The sequence below is a fragment of the Malania oleifera genome, chromosome 8 (genome assembly GCF_029873635.1).
Source record: "Malania oleifera isolate guangnan ecotype guangnan chromosome 8, ASM2987363v1, whole genome shotgun sequence".
Lineage (NCBI taxonomy): Eukaryota > Viridiplantae > Streptophyta > Magnoliopsida > Santalales > Ximeniaceae > Malania > Malania oleifera.
This window is the reverse complement of record NC_080424.1, coordinates 94,790,722-94,808,243: the sequence shown is the minus strand read 5'-3', so window position 1 is coordinate 94,808,243 and position 17,522 is coordinate 94,790,722. Positions and strand designations below refer to the sequence as shown.

The 17,522-nt window shown below is 35.4% G+C and overlaps 2 protein-coding genes across 11 annotated transcripts; both read left to right on the top strand.

Moving 5' to 3' along the window:
• Positions 1–1,700: 1,700 nt before the first annotated feature.
• LOC131161486 (probable protein phosphatase 2C 55) lies at positions 1,701–10,498 on the top strand. Of its 9 annotated transcripts, none has more exons than XM_058117282.1 (6): positions 1,701–2,256; positions 2,444–3,359; positions 4,134–4,458; positions 8,201–8,350; positions 8,906–9,196; positions 10,067–10,498. In XM_058117282.1, the coding sequence occupies exons 2-6, from the start codon at positions 2,608–2,610 to the stop codon at positions 10,091–10,093; spliced, it is 1,545 nt and encodes a 514-aa protein (XP_057973265.1). In that variant the 5' UTR covers positions 1,701–2,256; positions 2,444–2,607; the 3' UTR covers positions 10,094–10,498. The 9 variants fall into 9 exon arrangements, with proteins under 9 accessions (XP_057973265.1, XP_057973266.1, XP_057973260.1 ...); XM_058117283.1 differs by having other exon boundaries at positions 1,827–2,256; positions 10,178–10,498; XM_058117285.1 differs by having other exon boundaries at positions 1,900–2,266; positions 10,178–10,498.
• Positions 10,499–12,590: 2,092 nt separating this feature from the next.
• Positions 12,591–15,619, top strand: LOC131161485 (arabinosyltransferase RRA3-like). 2 transcript variants are annotated; one of them, XM_058117275.1, is made up of 3 exons: positions 12,591–12,964; positions 13,074–13,276; positions 14,197–15,619. In XM_058117275.1, exons 2-3 carry the CDS (start codon positions 13,091–13,093, stop codon positions 15,313–15,315), a joined length of 1,305 nt encoding a protein of 434 aa, XP_057973258.1. In that variant the 5' UTR covers positions 12,591–12,964; positions 13,074–13,090; the 3' UTR covers positions 15,316–15,619. The 2 variants fall into 2 exon arrangements, with proteins under 2 accessions (XP_057973258.1, XP_057973257.1); XM_058117274.1 differs by having other exon boundaries at positions 12,591–13,276.
• The last annotated feature ends 1,903 nt before the right edge of the window (positions 15,620–17,522 follow it).

Sequence of the window (17,522 nt, the reverse complement as noted above, 5' to 3'; positions counted from 1 at the left end):
AGTTTTTATAAAACAAAAAATATATTGATTTTATTTAATAAATTAAAATGTTTAATTAACATAAATATTAACACTTCTAAGGAATATTTTTTATACTATTTAATTAAAAATTAAGAAAAAAATCTTTATTAATAATTGTAACTAAAAATTTTAATATTCATAGTTTAAAAAAAATGACTAAAATTTAACTAAAAGAATTAATAGACATTATGTTAACTAATATTTTAACTTGCCATTTTTTAATATTTTATAATTAAAAATTTTAGTTATCTAAATAATAATTAATTAACTTTTAAATAAAACTTTATATTAATATTTTTAACCAACATTATATATATTCTAATTAAAATAGTCAATATTTATTCTAATTTAATGTATTTAATTTTAGTTTATTAGTACTTTATTATTTTTAATCTAATAATATAGTCTAATTATATTATATTATGGAAACATTATCATTCAAAAGTCAAAATAGTAAGGCCAATTTGGTCTAAAAATTAACATTATCAAGAAGCTTATCCATGAAAAAAGTGGGGATAAACATTTAGAACATATACTAAAATATTCAGTCAATTGAAAAGTGAATTTGGTATAAGCATTTAAAATAATTTTCTCACAATTTTTTGTTATAATATAATTTCCGCGCTTAAAAAGTTGGAATATTGCCTTTTTTTCATAAGGCACAATAATAAGATATTTTTTAATTTGACTTTATAGCACAAAAGCAAATGTCTACCTTTTTACACAAACATAATTTCTTTGTTTGTATTTATCTATAATCGTGTGCATAATTCAATCATTTTCAAAATTTTAAAAATGAAGACATAATAACAATTATGCAACGTATAAATATTAAGGTGATCAAAAGGAAAAATGAAAAAAAAAAAAAACCAATAAAGAGTTTGTTTATTTCCTTTGATTTTAATCTCTAAACAATAAATGTAGCTGATTTAATTTTGATTACGATACAACAATAAATGCATATTATTATTTTATAAAGATTTTTATTTACAAAACTTAAATAACCGAGCCACATAGAATGACGCAAAATAACAAAAGAACACTATAATTTATTTCTACAAATAAAATATCGAGAGATAAAGTAAGAACAAAGAAGTTGTTCTTTAATATTTTATTCATTAATTTTTAGTATATTTAGTATAATTTAATTGTATAATTAGCTAAGAGACTAGAAGAATGACAATGCATTAATTGAAATTGAAGTTGTTGAGAACATTAAATAATTTGATTGCAATACTTTTAAAACATTTAAATATGTTAGAGGGTATTTTTAATACTTATTTATTTTATAATAAGTTTATTTTATAATAAGTATAGCAAAAATAATATTATCCAGTCTTATCTTTTAGTTATTCCTATAAGATATATAAATAGACATTAATTTGAATTAGTTTATTGTGTCTTTAAAAATTCAATTTTTTTAAAAAACATAATTTGGATAATTGTAGAAAAAAATAATTTAATATATTTACTTTTAAAATTTTTAAAAAATATATTACAAAAAACAATTTTTTTTCTCTCCCTATGTCTCTATTTTTTTTTTTTGGGGGGAGATTTAAAAAGAAAATTATAAAAAAGTTTCGCATATCACTCCCATCATCTCTCTATTTGGTTTAAAATTTGTGAAGATAATTTAAAATAATTGTAAAATATCTTTCACATGGTTGGGCGGGCATTGGGTTGCCACATGCCGACTCCTTCTCCCCCTCCCATCAAATCGGAAACTATGAGAAAATCATACTGCGCAATGACTAAATTACCCTCACACGACAACAAAAAGACTTACCAATCAGTTTGATGTTTCCCCCAGCGACGGGACAATTGTGTCAAACATTTTAGTAGTTGTTATTTCCCTGAAACAGCACGGAATCTGCACGTACAAAATCTGCATTTTATACCCATACGATTTAAAACAAAAGAGTAACAGGCCCTAATTCAGTTGTCACTTTCGCCCGGGTCTAGGGTTTCATCAGTCTGAGCACGCGCGAAGCTTCCCGAATTTATGTTTCTTCGACTCTCGGTTGATCGCAGAGCTGATAGAGAGAGAAGGATAGAAAAGTTCGTGTCTGCCACCTAACTCCGGAGATCGGTCGTTCGATGGAGCTTTCCGTCCGCCATTTTTTGAGGTATAAAACAAGAATCTATGGTTCTTGGAGTTTTGGTCGGAGGACTTCGTAGTTTGATTGTTCTACGAGGCTTCGGGGTCAGGGTTTCGATTCAACACCGATCGAATTGGTGAGAGAAGGCGCGATTTCGAATCTTTTTAATTTTTTTTCGTTGCTTCATTCTCTTGATGCTCCTCCTTTTAATTTTGTTATCTTAAAGAACTTTTTAGGTTGAAATATCTTTTGCAGATTTGGGGGAATTTGTGTGCTTTACCATGGTTAATTTTGTGGGGCCCTTTCATGTTTCCGTATTTCAGGGTCCTAGACAGCTGGGTAATGTATGGAAGAGAGCAGATAGATTTGTGAGAAGTTTGGATAGATGAACTCTGAGTAATGAGATTTTCTTCCGTATACAGTGGAAACAAGTGGCTTGTGTGGAATAAACGGGGCCAAGAAAAGTTGTTCTGCTTGAGAGGGTAAGATGCCATCTACTTATTTTTCAAGTCTCAGAACTGCTGTGCGGTGTGGAACCCGGAGGTGTTTTACAGGGCAAGAAGGTGGATCTCAAGACTCGGTAGAGATTTTACTTGGCCAAGGAAAATTGTTGTTTGGAAACTCAAGATTGTTTCATTCGACTCTTGCTAACTTCAATATATTTTTGCGACCTGGCACTATTTTTGCTGCGAGGTCAGATTCTGTAGTTAATCAAAGAAGAAATCTTTCAGTTGTTGGGGCACTTTCCCGCACATTTTCTATACCGTCTGTTTCAGGCCCTTCATTTCAGGTTTGCGGGTATCACATTGATTTACTCCTCTCTGATCCTAGTGACAGTTCTATCGGCAGTAGGTTTCAGAAGGCAGCCATGGCTGCTTCTGGTTCAAGATCTGTACTTACTGATCGCTATCTTGATAATTTAACTCTAAGGCGTGCACAGCTTGCAACATCAACAAATAATGGGAGTATTTTTATTGGAAATAATAGTTTTGACAGGTGCAGAAAAGTTAGCATGAGCTTAAAGGATCAAGAGAAACCTAGTAGTTACGTGATTTATGGATATTTCACATATAATATTTATAAGAGAAGTTTCAACTCTGAGTCATACACAGGGTCTGGTTGGAGATATTTTCATGGCTCATCATCTGCATGTATCTCTGCTGGCACTGCACCTGACGTGTCTTTTGACAACTCTGCACGTGAGGAACAGCTTGCTAGTTCAACTGTTTCATCTGAGCAGTATGTTTTTCTTATTTGGTTTTGATCATTTCTTTATTTAATTGAATGCACATGCATTAGATTGCATTCACAATAACTTGTGCTGTTATTTCAGTTTTGTGAACTTAAAACTTATAATGAATTATGAAATATGCCGCTTGTTTACATCCTTGCTGAAACTATAGGTTTGCGGAGTCAGCGAATTGGCTGTCTGGGAAAATTAGGTTGAAACAAGTGATTCATTACAATTTAGAACATGCTCAGGCCTTGGAGAATTTAGAGCCCAGCACTTTATATTGCAAATCTTAGTTTTCACTTTGTTATTTTGCTCACTTGGGTTTTTTAACCCTTTATTGTACCTATGATGACTTCTTTGTGAGCTAATGTATGGATGGTGATTTCAATTATGAGAACGAGTATTTTTTTTTTCTTTTTTCCTTTTGCATGGTATGTGTTTAGTTTTTGGAATGTTGGTAACAATTTATTAGTGCCCTTCCCTCTCCCCCTTTCTCACACACTAAAATTAGTCAATTAATTAGTTATATCGTTTTACTTTATATATTTTTTTAAGAAAGCATTTCAAATTTTCAACTAATTTTTTAAGCATTTTTCTTGCAAAAATGCAGGTTTAATGTGTATTGTTAGCATGGTAGTAAAAACAAAATCTCTTCATCTTCTTTGCTCATCAGAGAAACAGTAGCAGAAACATGCTTTAGTGAAGAAATGTTGTCTTGATTTTATGTGTATAGTATGATTTGGCATTTATGCTTTTTTATGTTATTTATGTTGAAACAGGAAGATCCTAATGGATAGAACCATGAAGCTAGTTTCAGGGTCGTGTTGCTTGCCACATCCTGACAAAGAAGAAACTGGTGGGGAGGATGCACACTTTATTTGTGAGAATGAACAAGCTATAGGTGTTGCAGATGGTGTTGGTGGCTGGGCTGATCTTGGTGTTGATGCTGGTCAATTTTCCCGAGAACTCATGTCTAATTCGGTAAATGCTATTCAAGAGGAGCCCAAGGGTTCAGTTGACCCAGCTAGGGTATTGGAGAAAGCTCACTCAAGCACAAAAGCCAAAGGATCTTCAACAGCATGCATTATAGCCCTCACTGACCAGGTACGACATGTGACTGTTGAAGTTCCTTGATGCCTGCTTCTGCTTAGCTGCCAACATAGTAGCTTTTGATCTGTAAGGTTGTAACAATGAATCAATGAGAGTTGGATTAGAGGAAAAATATTGTAATCTTATAAGTTACCTGTTTCCCTGTGAGCAACAACTATAGTTTTGTCGTTGTTGCTTGATTTGGTTGAGTGGAGCTGGACCTAGTCTTATTTAATGTTTAACTTCGCATGGTCACTTCATTACATGGAATGAGTGGTACTACCCTCTTTATGAGGAAACGTAAAAATCAATGTCATTAGATGTCCAGCCTTAGAACCACGTGATCACGGCTCAAATTTGATTGCAGTCTGAGCCAATGTTTTTAAAGGTGAAGGCATAACTGATAATAGGACAAGAAGCCAAAGCCATGGGTACCTTGTTGGAGACTAATTCTGAAGAATTGGATTAAGGGTTGCGTTTAATTAATTAGTTTATTATGTGTTTTTAGTTTAAGTAGTTGTAGGATTATGCCTATTTGGGGGTTTGTTTGAAATATATGTGTTTTAAGGGTTCATTTGTGATTTCGTGTATCTTTAGGGGTTAATTTGTAATTCTTGTACTTTAGGCTTTCTTATGAATAAGGTGTGAAAGTCTTGTAAAAGTAGTTTTTGATGAATTTGAAATTTTGAATTGAAAGAAGTGTGTTTTCTCCCTTTCATTGCATCTTCTCCCTTCTCTTCCTCCTCCTCCTTCTCCCCCCTTCTCTCTTCTACTTCCCTGACATTCTCTCAAGGCTGCTATTCCTTGATGTTGTCCTGCATTATTTGGTATCAGAGCCCAACCATGATCACACCATTCTTCCATTTTCAATCCCACATTTTCCCTTCTTACTTGTCTTTTCTTTTCTTCATCTCCTCTTCAATCTCTCTCTATTTCTGATGCTCTGATCTTCTCCCTCGTTTCTTTTTCTGTTTCTCTGTTCTTGTTCCACTCCTTTCTTTTCCCTGTTCTGTTTCTATTTTCCTCACTGAATCTGATCTACTCTCTGTCCTCTCCCTGTCTAATTTTTCTATCCTGCTGTCTTTCTTATTCTTCTTCTCATCTTCTTTCTAATTTTCTCCCCTATTTCTCTTCTCAATCTCTATTCCTCTCATTTAATTCTCGTTTCTGAATTTTAGGATATTCCGCAATATGGAATTCTGCAATTCTCTCTTGTTCTTTCATCTTTTATTTTCTCCATTCATTACTCCCCCTCTCTGTTAATCTCTCATCTCAGCACCATCCATCAAAGCCCCTTCAGTCATTATCTCTGCTATAAAATTTCAGTCAAAAAAAATAAAAATAGCCGCAACTTCCAGCCAAAATTACAGTTGTGCCCTCAAATATCGAGCACCACTTTCCAAGAGTTGTTTTGTAACGTCCCCACCACCATTTGAAACAGAAACTTTTGAAAAGCCTCTCCCTAAAATATTTCTTCCATCCAGTTAGCAGTTTGGCCCCACATGCCACTTAAAAATTTCTCAGCAGACGCCCTTCAAAATCCCTTCCTTCTCGGCTCTTTCTCTTCACACCACCACTGCCATGGGGCTCACCACCCTTTGATCTACCAACATCCAAAATCTCATTGCCAGAGGATCCTTACTGGTCAGCACGCACCACATGTGGCAGCAACATGCTTGAGCAAAATTGCCAGAATCTCCTGCAATTTCCACTCATTAGAAATTAGGTCCATCCATGATATTTTGGGTTTTAGTCTTGAGATTTTGATCTGCAGTGTGATATTTTGATTTCAGACCTGATATTTTGCAAGCAAACGCAATATTTTAATGTAAAAAGCTAGAAATTGGACTACCAGTGCTTCATCAGCACTTTGGAGCATCAATTTGTCATTGCCAACAATAAGAATCAGATTTGTGCATTTTGTGAGTTTTCTAAATGATTGACCCTCCAACATTTCAAAATTCGAGGCCAAACTATTTTTTAATTGGAGGAGATTTGATGCAAGACAAGAAGCTGGACCTTGGGCAGACCTAGAATAATTCAGAAGAAATTGGATCAAGTTGTTTTTAATTAGTTAGTTTACCATGTGTTTAGTTTAATTGGTAGTGAGATTGTGTAGTTGGGGCGTTTGAAATATATGCTTGTTTTAGCCTTTTAGAGGTTCATTTTTAATTTCATGTATCTTTAGGGGTTTATGTGTTCGGATTTTCTATAAATAGGATGTGAAAGCCATGTAAAAGTAGTTTCTAATGAATCTTCTTCTTCTTCTTCTTTCCCCCACGTTCTCTCATGGCTTTAATTTCTTGATGCAGTCCTGCATCAATAAGGCGAGATGTTTTATCCCTAACAAGGTGAGGTGTAAGGCTTTGAAGTGTATGCCTTTTTGAGAATTTTGTTCTTTATTAACAATATATAAAAATAGAGTTTTATATGGTTGAAAAATATGGAAAAGTTTAGAATATTGGAAATAAAATATAGAAAAAAATAAATGTAATTCTTAAATAATGTGTGGCAGCAAGTTGGCCCAAATTTATGCAAGCAGCAAGTCTAGTTAAATTGTTGATGGATCTTTTACCCTGTATGTTTTAAAGTTTATTATTGTTATTATTATTATTTATAAAACAAAGCAAAAAGATCCTCAAAAGTGTTACTTCTTAATTGCCAAGTCTCTTTCAGGAGATTCACCTTTTAGAAATGCCTTGGGACATTTTGGTTCCACCTCATCTTGAGGCACGACTCATGAGCTCCTTTTAAACCATTTATTACTTACTAGCTATTGGTACACACATACGCTCATGCTCCATTTTTTTTTTTTTTTTTTAAAAAAAAAATTAAAAACTGAAAAAATTGGCAAGAGTTGACGTGTTTTTTAATTTGATTAGGGGTGTTTTAGATAGTTATAGAGTAGTTGTAGGGCAGTTATAAGGGTGGTTTTTGGCATTCCAAAAACCAGAAGTATAGAGATATTTTAATCCTATATTTTAGACATTTAAAAAACCAAACCATGTTCGGGGAATCTCTTTTAGAGTGGTAGAGATTACTGTTGTTCATTGATGGCCCTCTAACTGCCCTGATGTTTCTAGAATTGAGCGGTGGCTTGCCTTTATTTTTTTTTTTAGGCAAACTTAACGTGACTTGAGTGATTGGTAAGAAAAGCTGTAAGTTATCTGAAATATTTAAAATGGCTAAAGGGATATGCCATTTTTGGATAATTAATTAATGAGAAATTAATTTTGTAATATTTGAAAAGAACTATGAACCTTATGGATTATAATAATTTGTTAGAAGAAAAAAGCTAGATTTAGCGTTTAGAAATTCAAAATTTGTAGCTTCTAGAATCCCCTAAAAAAGCTACAATATGACTTTTTAAAAGCTGGAAAAACTGTATCAAATGTATTATACTGAACTTTTACTTTCTAAAAGAAGTTCATTGAAAAGGGGGGCCATAGTCAACCATAGTCGATTTGGGAAATTTGTCTTTGTTGTGACACTGAGAGCTTCTATAATTGTTGAAGCTTCTTTGACCCTATTATTTTTATAGAAATTTTGACGGTTTCCTTCGCAAATGTTCACTGCCAGAAATGCTTTGTTGGCTTACTCAATGTTCGCATTTGACTGTCCTTTAAGATGCTCAAACTGCTATGGAAGCAAAAATACAGCTCTGAAAACAACAAATATTTTGTACTTTCACACTATTGGATAAGACTTTTACTGATTTGTTGGCAAGAATGATTTCATTTGGTGATCCTCTCTGCAGGGTCTCCATGCGATTAATCTAGGGGACAGTGGATTTATGGTGGTTAGAGATGGATGTACCATCTTCCGATCTCCTGTACAGCAGCATAATTTCAATTTTACATATCAACTGGAGAGTGGAAATACTGGTGATCTACCCAGCTCTGGTCAGGTGAGTTCGTATACATTCTCTAATGCTCTCCTCTTCCAAGTTTCTATATCTTTGGTTAAATGGGGAATATGCTGTATTGCACCATATTTAAAAAAGAATGAATTAAGGAGTTGTTCTGCTGTTTAGCTTTGTGAACTGTTGATTTTGGACAATAGATATGATATGAGGGAATTGATATCTTTAAATTCATTATTGGGGAGAACTGAAAATCCATTTGGAAGCCCTGTCTTTCTGTCTGTAAAGTGACGACGCTACTTAGCATTCTTCTGACTCAGAATTTTTAGCACATTTAATTTCCTTTACTTTGAACTAATAAATTCAATAGAAGGTCACAATGAACGCAATTTTTCCTCTTTTTTTTTTTTATGAATAAAAGAAGTTGGCTTGGTGTTTGAAATAAGATTTAGGTAATTGCTGGTTTTGGCTCTTGAATTCAATAATTGTGAACAGCGATAGCCTAACTTTGTGACATTTCGATCTTTTATGAACACACTGAGTTGTTTAGTTATTGTAGAGCACCTAGAAAATATAAGTGGACTTTCTTTTTTGCGTCAGGTTTTTATCATTCCTGTCGCTCCAGGAGATGTCATGATTGCTGGCACTGATGGTCTGTTTGACAACTTGTACAATAATGAGGTTACTGCAGTGGTGGTCCATGCAACGAGAGCTGGCTTAGGGCCTCAAGTGACAGCTCAGAAGATTGCAGCATTGGCACGTCAACGTGCACAGGATAAAAACCGGCAGACACCTTTTTCTACTGCTGCACAAGATGCTGGGTTTCGTTATTATGGTGGCAAGCTTGATGATATCACTGTCATTGTTTCCTATATAACGAGTTCTAGCAATGTACGACTCTCTGGATCTTTGAATCTGTGTCTCTGTCACTGCTATCACATATGCGTTGGCACCCACTTTCCAAATTTATTTTTTCCTGTGATTTTCTAGTTGAGCTCTTGAATTTCATGTTCTTCTAGGCTCATAGTTTTACCATCCTTTAAAATAGCCAATTGGCATTTCTGACTTCTATTCAATCTAACAATGTATCCTATTATTTATAGGTCCTCTTAATCTCTCTCCCCAACTGAGAGGTTGATTGGACGATAGAGTTTGCTTGAATATCAAGCCAATTTCTTACTTATTTTGACTGGACCTCACTGCTGGAGAACATCATCCAGAAGTGCACTTGAACGAACCCTAATGGAGGACAGCCTCCTAGGCTGCCTACTTTGCCTTCCCACTTGCTTTGGTAGTTGAAGTTTTAATTTAGACAATGTTAATCTTAATAATTTTGCTTCTTTGAGGGTGGTTTTATAGATATATACGTGGGGTATATATGTACTTGTTTGTTTGTGTGTACACATGAATGCCTGTGCTTGCTTGTGGGAACAGTTAGCATGTAGTTGTAACTTAAAGATCATTCTCTCATCTCTCATCCCATCTCATTTTCCTCTTTCCTTTTTCCATTCTCCTCTCTCCCTTGTCCATTGTCCTGTATCATTTTGGCATCAATTTAATTTTGTTTCCTCAGTTCTGCTGCATCCATTGTCATGAATGAGAGCTCAATTTTCTCTTCTGGTCTCTCTTGGAATGAGAAATAGATTTGCCTTTTTTGGTTTAAAAAATGTCACTATTGATTATGTGCCATTTCCGAGCCTTTACTTGCTAATGATCGAGTCTGGAATTAAAATTTGAAGTTGGTACATCTTTTTATTGCAGGAAAACAGTTCAGCTGGCTCAGGCTAGAGGCTATAAAATATTAATGTTTCTTCATGACTTAAATCCGGTATGGTGATGCTGATCGAGAAGTTGGTACATCTTTCATTGCAGGAAAACAGTTCAGCTGGCTCAGGCTAGAGGCTATAAAATATTAAAGTTTCTTCATGACTTAAATCCAGTATGGTGATGCTGATCGATGATTCAGCAGATTGCCTGGCAAGCATTTTTCAGGGATTCTGATGGTTCAGGTGGATTAGAAATCATGTTAATTCTGCCATGTGTTTTGTGGGTGTTTTTGGTGAATGGACAGATACAGTTGCATCCTTCTCTGATATCACTGATAATGTATATACAAAGGTTTAAGGTTTTTGGTTTTTGGTTTTTGGTTTTTGTACTTAAATTTATATAGATATGGAAAGCCTTTATTCACCATATTGGATGGACCAGCAGAACGGTGCCCCTACACTTCCCTGACTAGGGGAGCGTTGCTTGGCGTGCATGAATCATGATTGATATATTATGCTTGATAATATGTGACTTCTTAAATTTTGATTTCATCTGTTAGTGCCTCATCAAGCCTCAGATATATTTTTTTTCAATGAAGGATAGCCATTTTTTTATTTCAAAATTTTTTAATACAGTAGAATGCAGTTCCCTTTTGTTAGGTGCTCAAATTTGAAGTCAAATACCTGCTGGTATGCTGCCACCAGGGACTGTTTGGTTGAGGTTTTGGATACTGTTTCATCATCCGGATGCAAAATACAAAGAACATATGAAATTTATAGGTTGGTTTAGGGCTGCTTATGGGTTGATAGTTTGACCCTAAACTATCAACCAACCTGCCTGCTATTGGCTTGGCCAACAATCCAGTGTAACCCAATTCCAGTCAATGCTGGATGGGATCGGTTTGGGTCGGATCTCATAAGTGGCTGGGTTGGGTTGGGTTCTTCGGTTTTGGCCTTGCCAAAATATTAATCTTACATCATGCTCTATCTGCAGCCACACAAAGTTTCGTCCAAGTGATAATATTGTCATTCCATAAATTTCACATACAATGTAGCATAAAAATTTTCCATTTTGTTTACTTGGCTCACAAATTGTGAACAAAGCAAAGAAAGAACTCTTCCATAGGAATCCAAATGGACAAACACGCAGGAGGTGCTCACAAACATGTAAGGCAGCATGCGCACACAGCGCGCAAATCCACCCGTATGTCTGCTCATACAACCCAGTCTCGCATGCAACAGGAATGCGAAGAGTCCAAAATCCTCCCTGACCACGAGGGAGAGAGTAGAGGACGTGATAATTAATTAATCAGTTATCACAGCCAAAGCCTGGAACTGGGCTGGGCGTCTTGGCAAGGGTTGGTAGGGTTCTTCAATCGCTGCTTAGCACAGCAGCAGGCACGCGTGGAAGGGGTGGAGAGGATGGGGTTTAAATGATTTATAATGGCCCCCTTTACATACAAAACGATGCTGTTTATACATGGCGGCAGTTTAGGTCTCAACAATTTGTCCCTAAGCCATCCTCTGGATTTTGGTCTGGTTGGTTTGACCGTTGTTTTCCAAAAAAAAAAAAAAGTTATTTTGGGAACGTAAAACTAAAAATCTAAAAACAAACAACGTAAGAGAGCACAAGATTTTTGGGAAAGCAATTTAAAAATATTGTGCCCTTCAACATGACACATTTTAGTGAAGGGACAGCCCATCTTTAATCCTATAATTCCTTCCGCATTTCAAGATTTATTGAAACTCTTACTAGTTTTTCAATGCAAATTTTGGATACTAATTAAAACATTGGACTCCTCCCTAATTGCCAACAACTATATTTTTTTCTCATGTTTTTTTTTTTTTATAAACTGTAATGACATCCTCTCGAGCTTGTCATAATATCAGTAGTATGATCAGACATTTAAGAAAATGACATTTATATCTCCTTCAATTAATTTTAATAAAAAAATGGTAAAAATTAGTTTAAAAGACTCATAATGTCATGTTTGGTTTGCAGAATGAAATATGCTATAAATAAAATTAAACAAAAATTTAATGACTAAGATTACAAAACTAAGTGATAAATTCGAATTTATTTCACCTGATTCCATTGGGAGTCTATCTATCAAATGTATGGTTATATATATTTTTTTTCAAATTATAAATTATTAAAATTTTAATTTAAAATAACATGAACGTTATTTCATGTTTTGAAGCCACATTTTCATGACATGAGGCAATATTTTTTTTGATTAAATGAAAGGACTAAAAGATATTTTTGACCCCACCAAATCAAAATTGCTTGTAAAATAATAAAAAAACTAAATTAAATATAAAAAAAATATATGATAATAATTAAATACTAAACCTCAAATATTACAAGGTCCGTAATCCAAATAATTTAGCTAAAACTAACATGTCAACGTACTTAACCTTTTTCACCGTTTATATTTTTACCACTTTGCCCTCCTTTTTTTTACCGGATCTCTACTCTCCTGTGTCGGTTTATTGTCGTGAAATTTATGACTCTAATCAGTTAACAGTTAATTGCACCCTAACTAATAAATAGGCAGTCCGTCGTCTAATCCATAATTAGCGCTACCTCGTAACCTCGAGCTAAGCTCGAGTCTCAAGCCTCTCAAGAACATTGAACATTCGGTGGCGGACGCATTCCCACTCCTATCCCCTAACAAATAAACAATAACGTGTGCATTCACAAGCAGGCACCAGCTATCGTCAGCCGCCTCCTGCTCCGGTTCTCCCTCAGTCACGCATTTCGTCAAACAGCTTTGTCTCCCTATCTGTTTCTCTCTCTCTCTCTCTCTGGATTTGGGGGAGAGTTAGTGAAGGGTGGAGGAGAATCTTCTGCGTCAACTAGGGTTTTGGGACTGCCGTATTGATGATCGAGGTCAAAGATCTAGCATGAAATCCTTAATTAGATCTTGCGTTGGTTAAAGAGGGTTTTGTCGGATATTTTTTGATTGTGCATTTGTGCGTACCTCTGTCACTGTGACTAGGACCGGGAGTTTGGGACATGGCGGGTCGCAGAGTCGGATCGCTGATCAGGAGCACCGGTCAATCACTTCGAGGATCTCGAATCGCCGCCGCTGTAATCGTCGGCGTAATTGTGGGATGCGTCTTCGCCTTCTTGTTTCCACATGGGTTCTTCCCCTCCGATCCCCAAGCCACCCGCCCTCGTATCTCTAAATCCAATCCCCAGGTTACCTCTTTCTCTCTCTTGCAGTTCTTTCTGTATATTCCGATGTTCAGATCTTCTCGTGGTTTAGCATCGTCAAGTATTAGCCCCTGGTTTCGTTGGTCGAAGATTTTGGCTCTTCGAAAGCCGCTATAGTAATTCCACAATGCTAATAAAATAGCGTTATTTCTGCTTCTTCTTTTTTTTGCTTAAACTCTTTATTATGCCTTTACATTTAATGCATCTTTGGAAGTTTATGTAGGAATGAGAGTATTTTGCTGCATTTGTTGTATTTGACTTTAAATCTCAGAAAGTATGATTTTGCAGTTAAAAATCAAGGGAAAAAAATGGAAAATATTTTCTTCAATTCATCTGAGAGTTGCAGTTGAATTTGTTATAATAATCTGAAAAATTAGGCTCCCTTTTGTTGCTGAGAGCCGATGGGAAAAAAATTGAAGTTTTGCTGGATGGTCGTTTTGCATATGAATCCCCATCTTCCAAATATCAGAATTTTGGGACCTGAGAAATCAACATCTTTAGTGAACTGAAACTAATCAACTATTGACTTGGTCGAGGTGAATTTTTGGTAGTTTTGGGTACCGACCCAACACAAAAACATAAGATCCAAATTTGATTTTTTTTTAATCTAAAAAAAAAAAAAAAATCCTTTTTCTATCTTCAATTTCCTCTGCTACCAAACAGGTGGTTAGTGACTGATCAATTAAATGGGAATGCCTCAAATGAGTTGGCTCTCTCTCTCTCTCTCTCTCTTGCATTTCAGCAGATTGCCTTTATATTTGCTCATTATGCCCGCGTTGTTTGACGCTGGTCTACCCCTAAAGAACAGAGTTTTATTATGCCCGCAGTTATTTGATGCTCCTTTTTTGAACACATGCCACAGGGTCAGTTACACGTATCATATTTTCATTTCTTCTGTTTCTTAGATTGGCTCAACCCCGTGTCAGTCATCAGAACGGATTACCATGCTTAAGTCAGATATAGTAGCAGTCTCAAAGAAGAATGCCGAGTTGAAGAAGCAGGTGAGGGAGCTGACTGAAAAGCTTCGGTTGGCTGAACAGGGCAAGGAACATGCACAAAAGCAGTTTATGGTGTTGGGGGAACAGCACAAAGCTGGACCCTTTGGCACTGTCAAAGGTTTAAGAACTAATCCAAATGTCATTCCTGATGAATCTGTGAACCCAAGACTGGCAAAGATATTGGAGGAAATTGCTGTACAGAAGGAGCTCATAGTTGCACTTGCAAATACAAATGTGAAAGACATGTTGGAAGTATGGTTCACAAGCATCAAGAAGGTGGGTATACCCAATTATCTGGTAGTAGCATTGGATGATGAGACCTTAGATTTGTGCAAATCGAACAATGTCCCTGTGTATAAGAGAGACCCCGATGAGGGTGTTGATTCAGTTGGGAAGACTGGGGGTAATCATGAAGTCTCAGGATTGAAGTTTCGTATTTTGAGGGAGTTCTTGCAGCTGGGTTACAGTGTTCTTCTCTCAGACGTTGATATAGTATACCTACAGAACCCTTTTAATTATCTCTATCGGGATTCAGATGTGGAATCCATGACTGATGGTCACAATAATATGACAGCTTATGGATTTAATGACGTCTTTGATGAACCTGCTATGGGTTGGGCGCGATATGCTCATACAATGAGGATTTGGGTCTATAATTCTGGTTTCTTTTATATTAGACCTACGATTCCCTCAATTGAGCTTTTGGATCGAGTGGCTGATCGGCTTACTCGGCCACCGAAGGCATGGGACCAAGCTGTCTTCAATGAAGAGCTGTTTTTCCCTTCTCATCCTGGTTATGAGGGGCTTCATGCTGCCAAGAGAACTATGGATTTTTATCTTTTTATGAACAGTAAGGTCCTCTTCAAGACTGTGAGGAAAGATGCCAGACTGAAAAAACTCAAGCCAGTGATTGTTCATGTAAATTACCACCCAGATAAATTTTCCAGAATGAAAGCAGTTGTTGAGTTCTATGTTAACGGCAAGCAAGATGCACTGGACTCTTTCCCAGATGGTTCTAGTTGGTAATAAAGCTGTTGAAGATCTTGACCTTGTGGACGTGCTCCAACTCACAGATGGGCTCGATACTACTTGGTTTGCTACTGTTCATTGGTGATTTACATTCTGAGAATCCTGCCAAATCTCTCTCTTTTCATCTTGTTTTTCCCTTTCAATTACACCCTCCCCCCCCCCCCCCACCCTTTTTTTTCCTTTTGTTATTGTAGCTTTTGTTAACAGTCCTTGAGCACTTTTCTGTTTTCTCCAATAGCCAAATGTTCTATAGCCGAATTTTTTGTTTTCTTCAATTTTTGTTGTTGGGTTGTTTGCTGCAGTTTTGTTGTGCACATCTTGTGATTTTAAATTTCTTCAGTCCTCTTAGATGCACCTTCTCTAGAATAGCATTTTGATGATTATATTTTCTTAGTTTTATCTTCATAAGCTCATTGGTTATATTTAGTTTGCAAAGTGTGAATAGTTGTATATGGAGAGGAGAATTCGGATAAATCATGCAAAAGTTAGTGTTATCAAAACTATATGAAATATATGGGGAATGATCTTTTCAAATTTTGTCACTAGAATGTCTATTAATATACTATTTCATATTAGTTGGACTATCAATGACTTGTCTGTTATTTGCCTTTGAAAATTATTATATCCTTTTTTCAGTAATTCCATTCTATGAACCAAATGCAACCTAAAACTTAATTACCTCGCAGGAGTAAAGGGCAAGAAAATTGCTCATATTGTAGCGTAATTACTTGAACTAAAGAAAATGACATTTTATGAATGAAGTTATGATTCATTCATTTAATTACAACAAAATGAAGGATGGCAAATATGTCCCTGGCTTCATATTGTAGTCACGCTTTGGAGGTTCTAAACCCATCATCCACCTGATATATTTTTTTTTGTTTTCAACTATGATTATGTGTCAATTAGAAATTGGAGATGGAAGGAAAACTTCTTTTATGATAATTGACATCCCCAAAGCCCTTGTTTCAAAATTTTTTATTCTAGTATTAGTGCCAACTTTGGTCTTCCACCGAGAATAACAATAACAAAATCAACCCTTAAGTCTTGCTAAGTGGGGTCGGTTATATGAATCACTTTCCGCCAAGTTATGTGATCATGAACTATTTTTTTTGACAAATTCAGGACTATTAAATCTTTATTCATTATCTCATTTCAAGTTATTTTAAATCTACAATTATCTCTTTTATTGTCTCTCATAGTAACTAACTCACTCTTCCTCACTGGCGCACTATGTGATCGATGTTGCAAATGCCTAAACTATTTGAGTCATCCCTCCCTTATCTTATCTCGTATAGGAGGTACACCTAATTTACTGTGAATATGTTTATTCCTTAATTTATCTTTTAGTATTAAACCATTTATTCATCTAAGCATTCTCTATTGAAATATTTTCTAAAATATATGATTTTATGGGATTTCAAAGTCTTCCATTTATGATTTTTCTTGAGCATTCATGAGAAGAATTTAATGATATGTGGGTTTTTCCCAAAAAGTGGAAAAGGAAATATCATTAATAAATGATAAGATGGAATAATCTCTTAAATTTGGTTAAGAGAAAGTGCTAGTGTATTCTAGTGCACTCGTACACGCACTCGCGCACGCGTGGCATGGGCTGTAGGGCGCTAGTGGCTCATTTAGTTGGTGCACAAGCACTTAACACTTTACACGCTTGCATCGTTACGACATCGTGACCGTTGATCATGATCGGATGAGTTTAAATTAATCTTATATTTTTTAAGATCAAGTGGCGCAACCAAGAGACTAGGTGCGACCTAGTCAACAATACCATCGTTTGAACATGAATTCTTGAGAGTCTCGACTAGGGGCGCGATTAGTTCAATGTCTGGTGCAACCAGATCGAATCTGCTTTACGATTTGAACAGATGCAACCTTTCGAAAAAGGCATAATTTTGTCTATAAATAGATAGAATTAACTCCGGAAAATACATAAAAAAATTCATCATTCTCTCATTCTCTTTCTTACATAAAACTTCCACAAATTATATCTTTTTCAAATCTGAATTCTATTTTCTACAGAAATAAAATTTCAAAAAATTTGTTTAGATTATTCTAAGGGTATTTGTGATCAGTTTCTGTTTGTGTATAACACAAAATGATATCAGATTATATTATGGGCTTCATTATATCCTGAAAACATATTTGTTGATTCAATACACACCGATCTAGTTGGGACAAATAAC

Coding starts and splice junctions, on each gene's coding strand:
- LOC131161486 (XM_058117277.1), top strand. CDS start 2,608: ATGCCATCTACTTATTTTTCAAGTCTCAGAACTGCTGTGCGGTGTGGA. Junction 3,360..4,133: donor TCAACTGTTTCATCTGAGCA/GTATGTTTTTCT, acceptor ATGTTGAAACAG/GAAGATCCTAATGGATAGAA. Junction 8,351..8,905: donor ATCTACCCAGCTCTGGTCAG/GTGAGTTCGTAT, acceptor TTTTTGCGTCAG/GTTTTTATCATTCCTGTCGC.
- LOC131161485 (XM_058117275.1), top strand. CDS start 13,091: ATGGCGGGTCGCAGAGTCGGATCGCTGATCAGGAGCACCGGTCAATCA. Junction 13,277..14,196: donor TCTCTAAATCCAATCCCCAG/GTTACCTCTTTC, acceptor TCTGTTTCTTAG/ATTGGCTCAACCCCGTGTCA.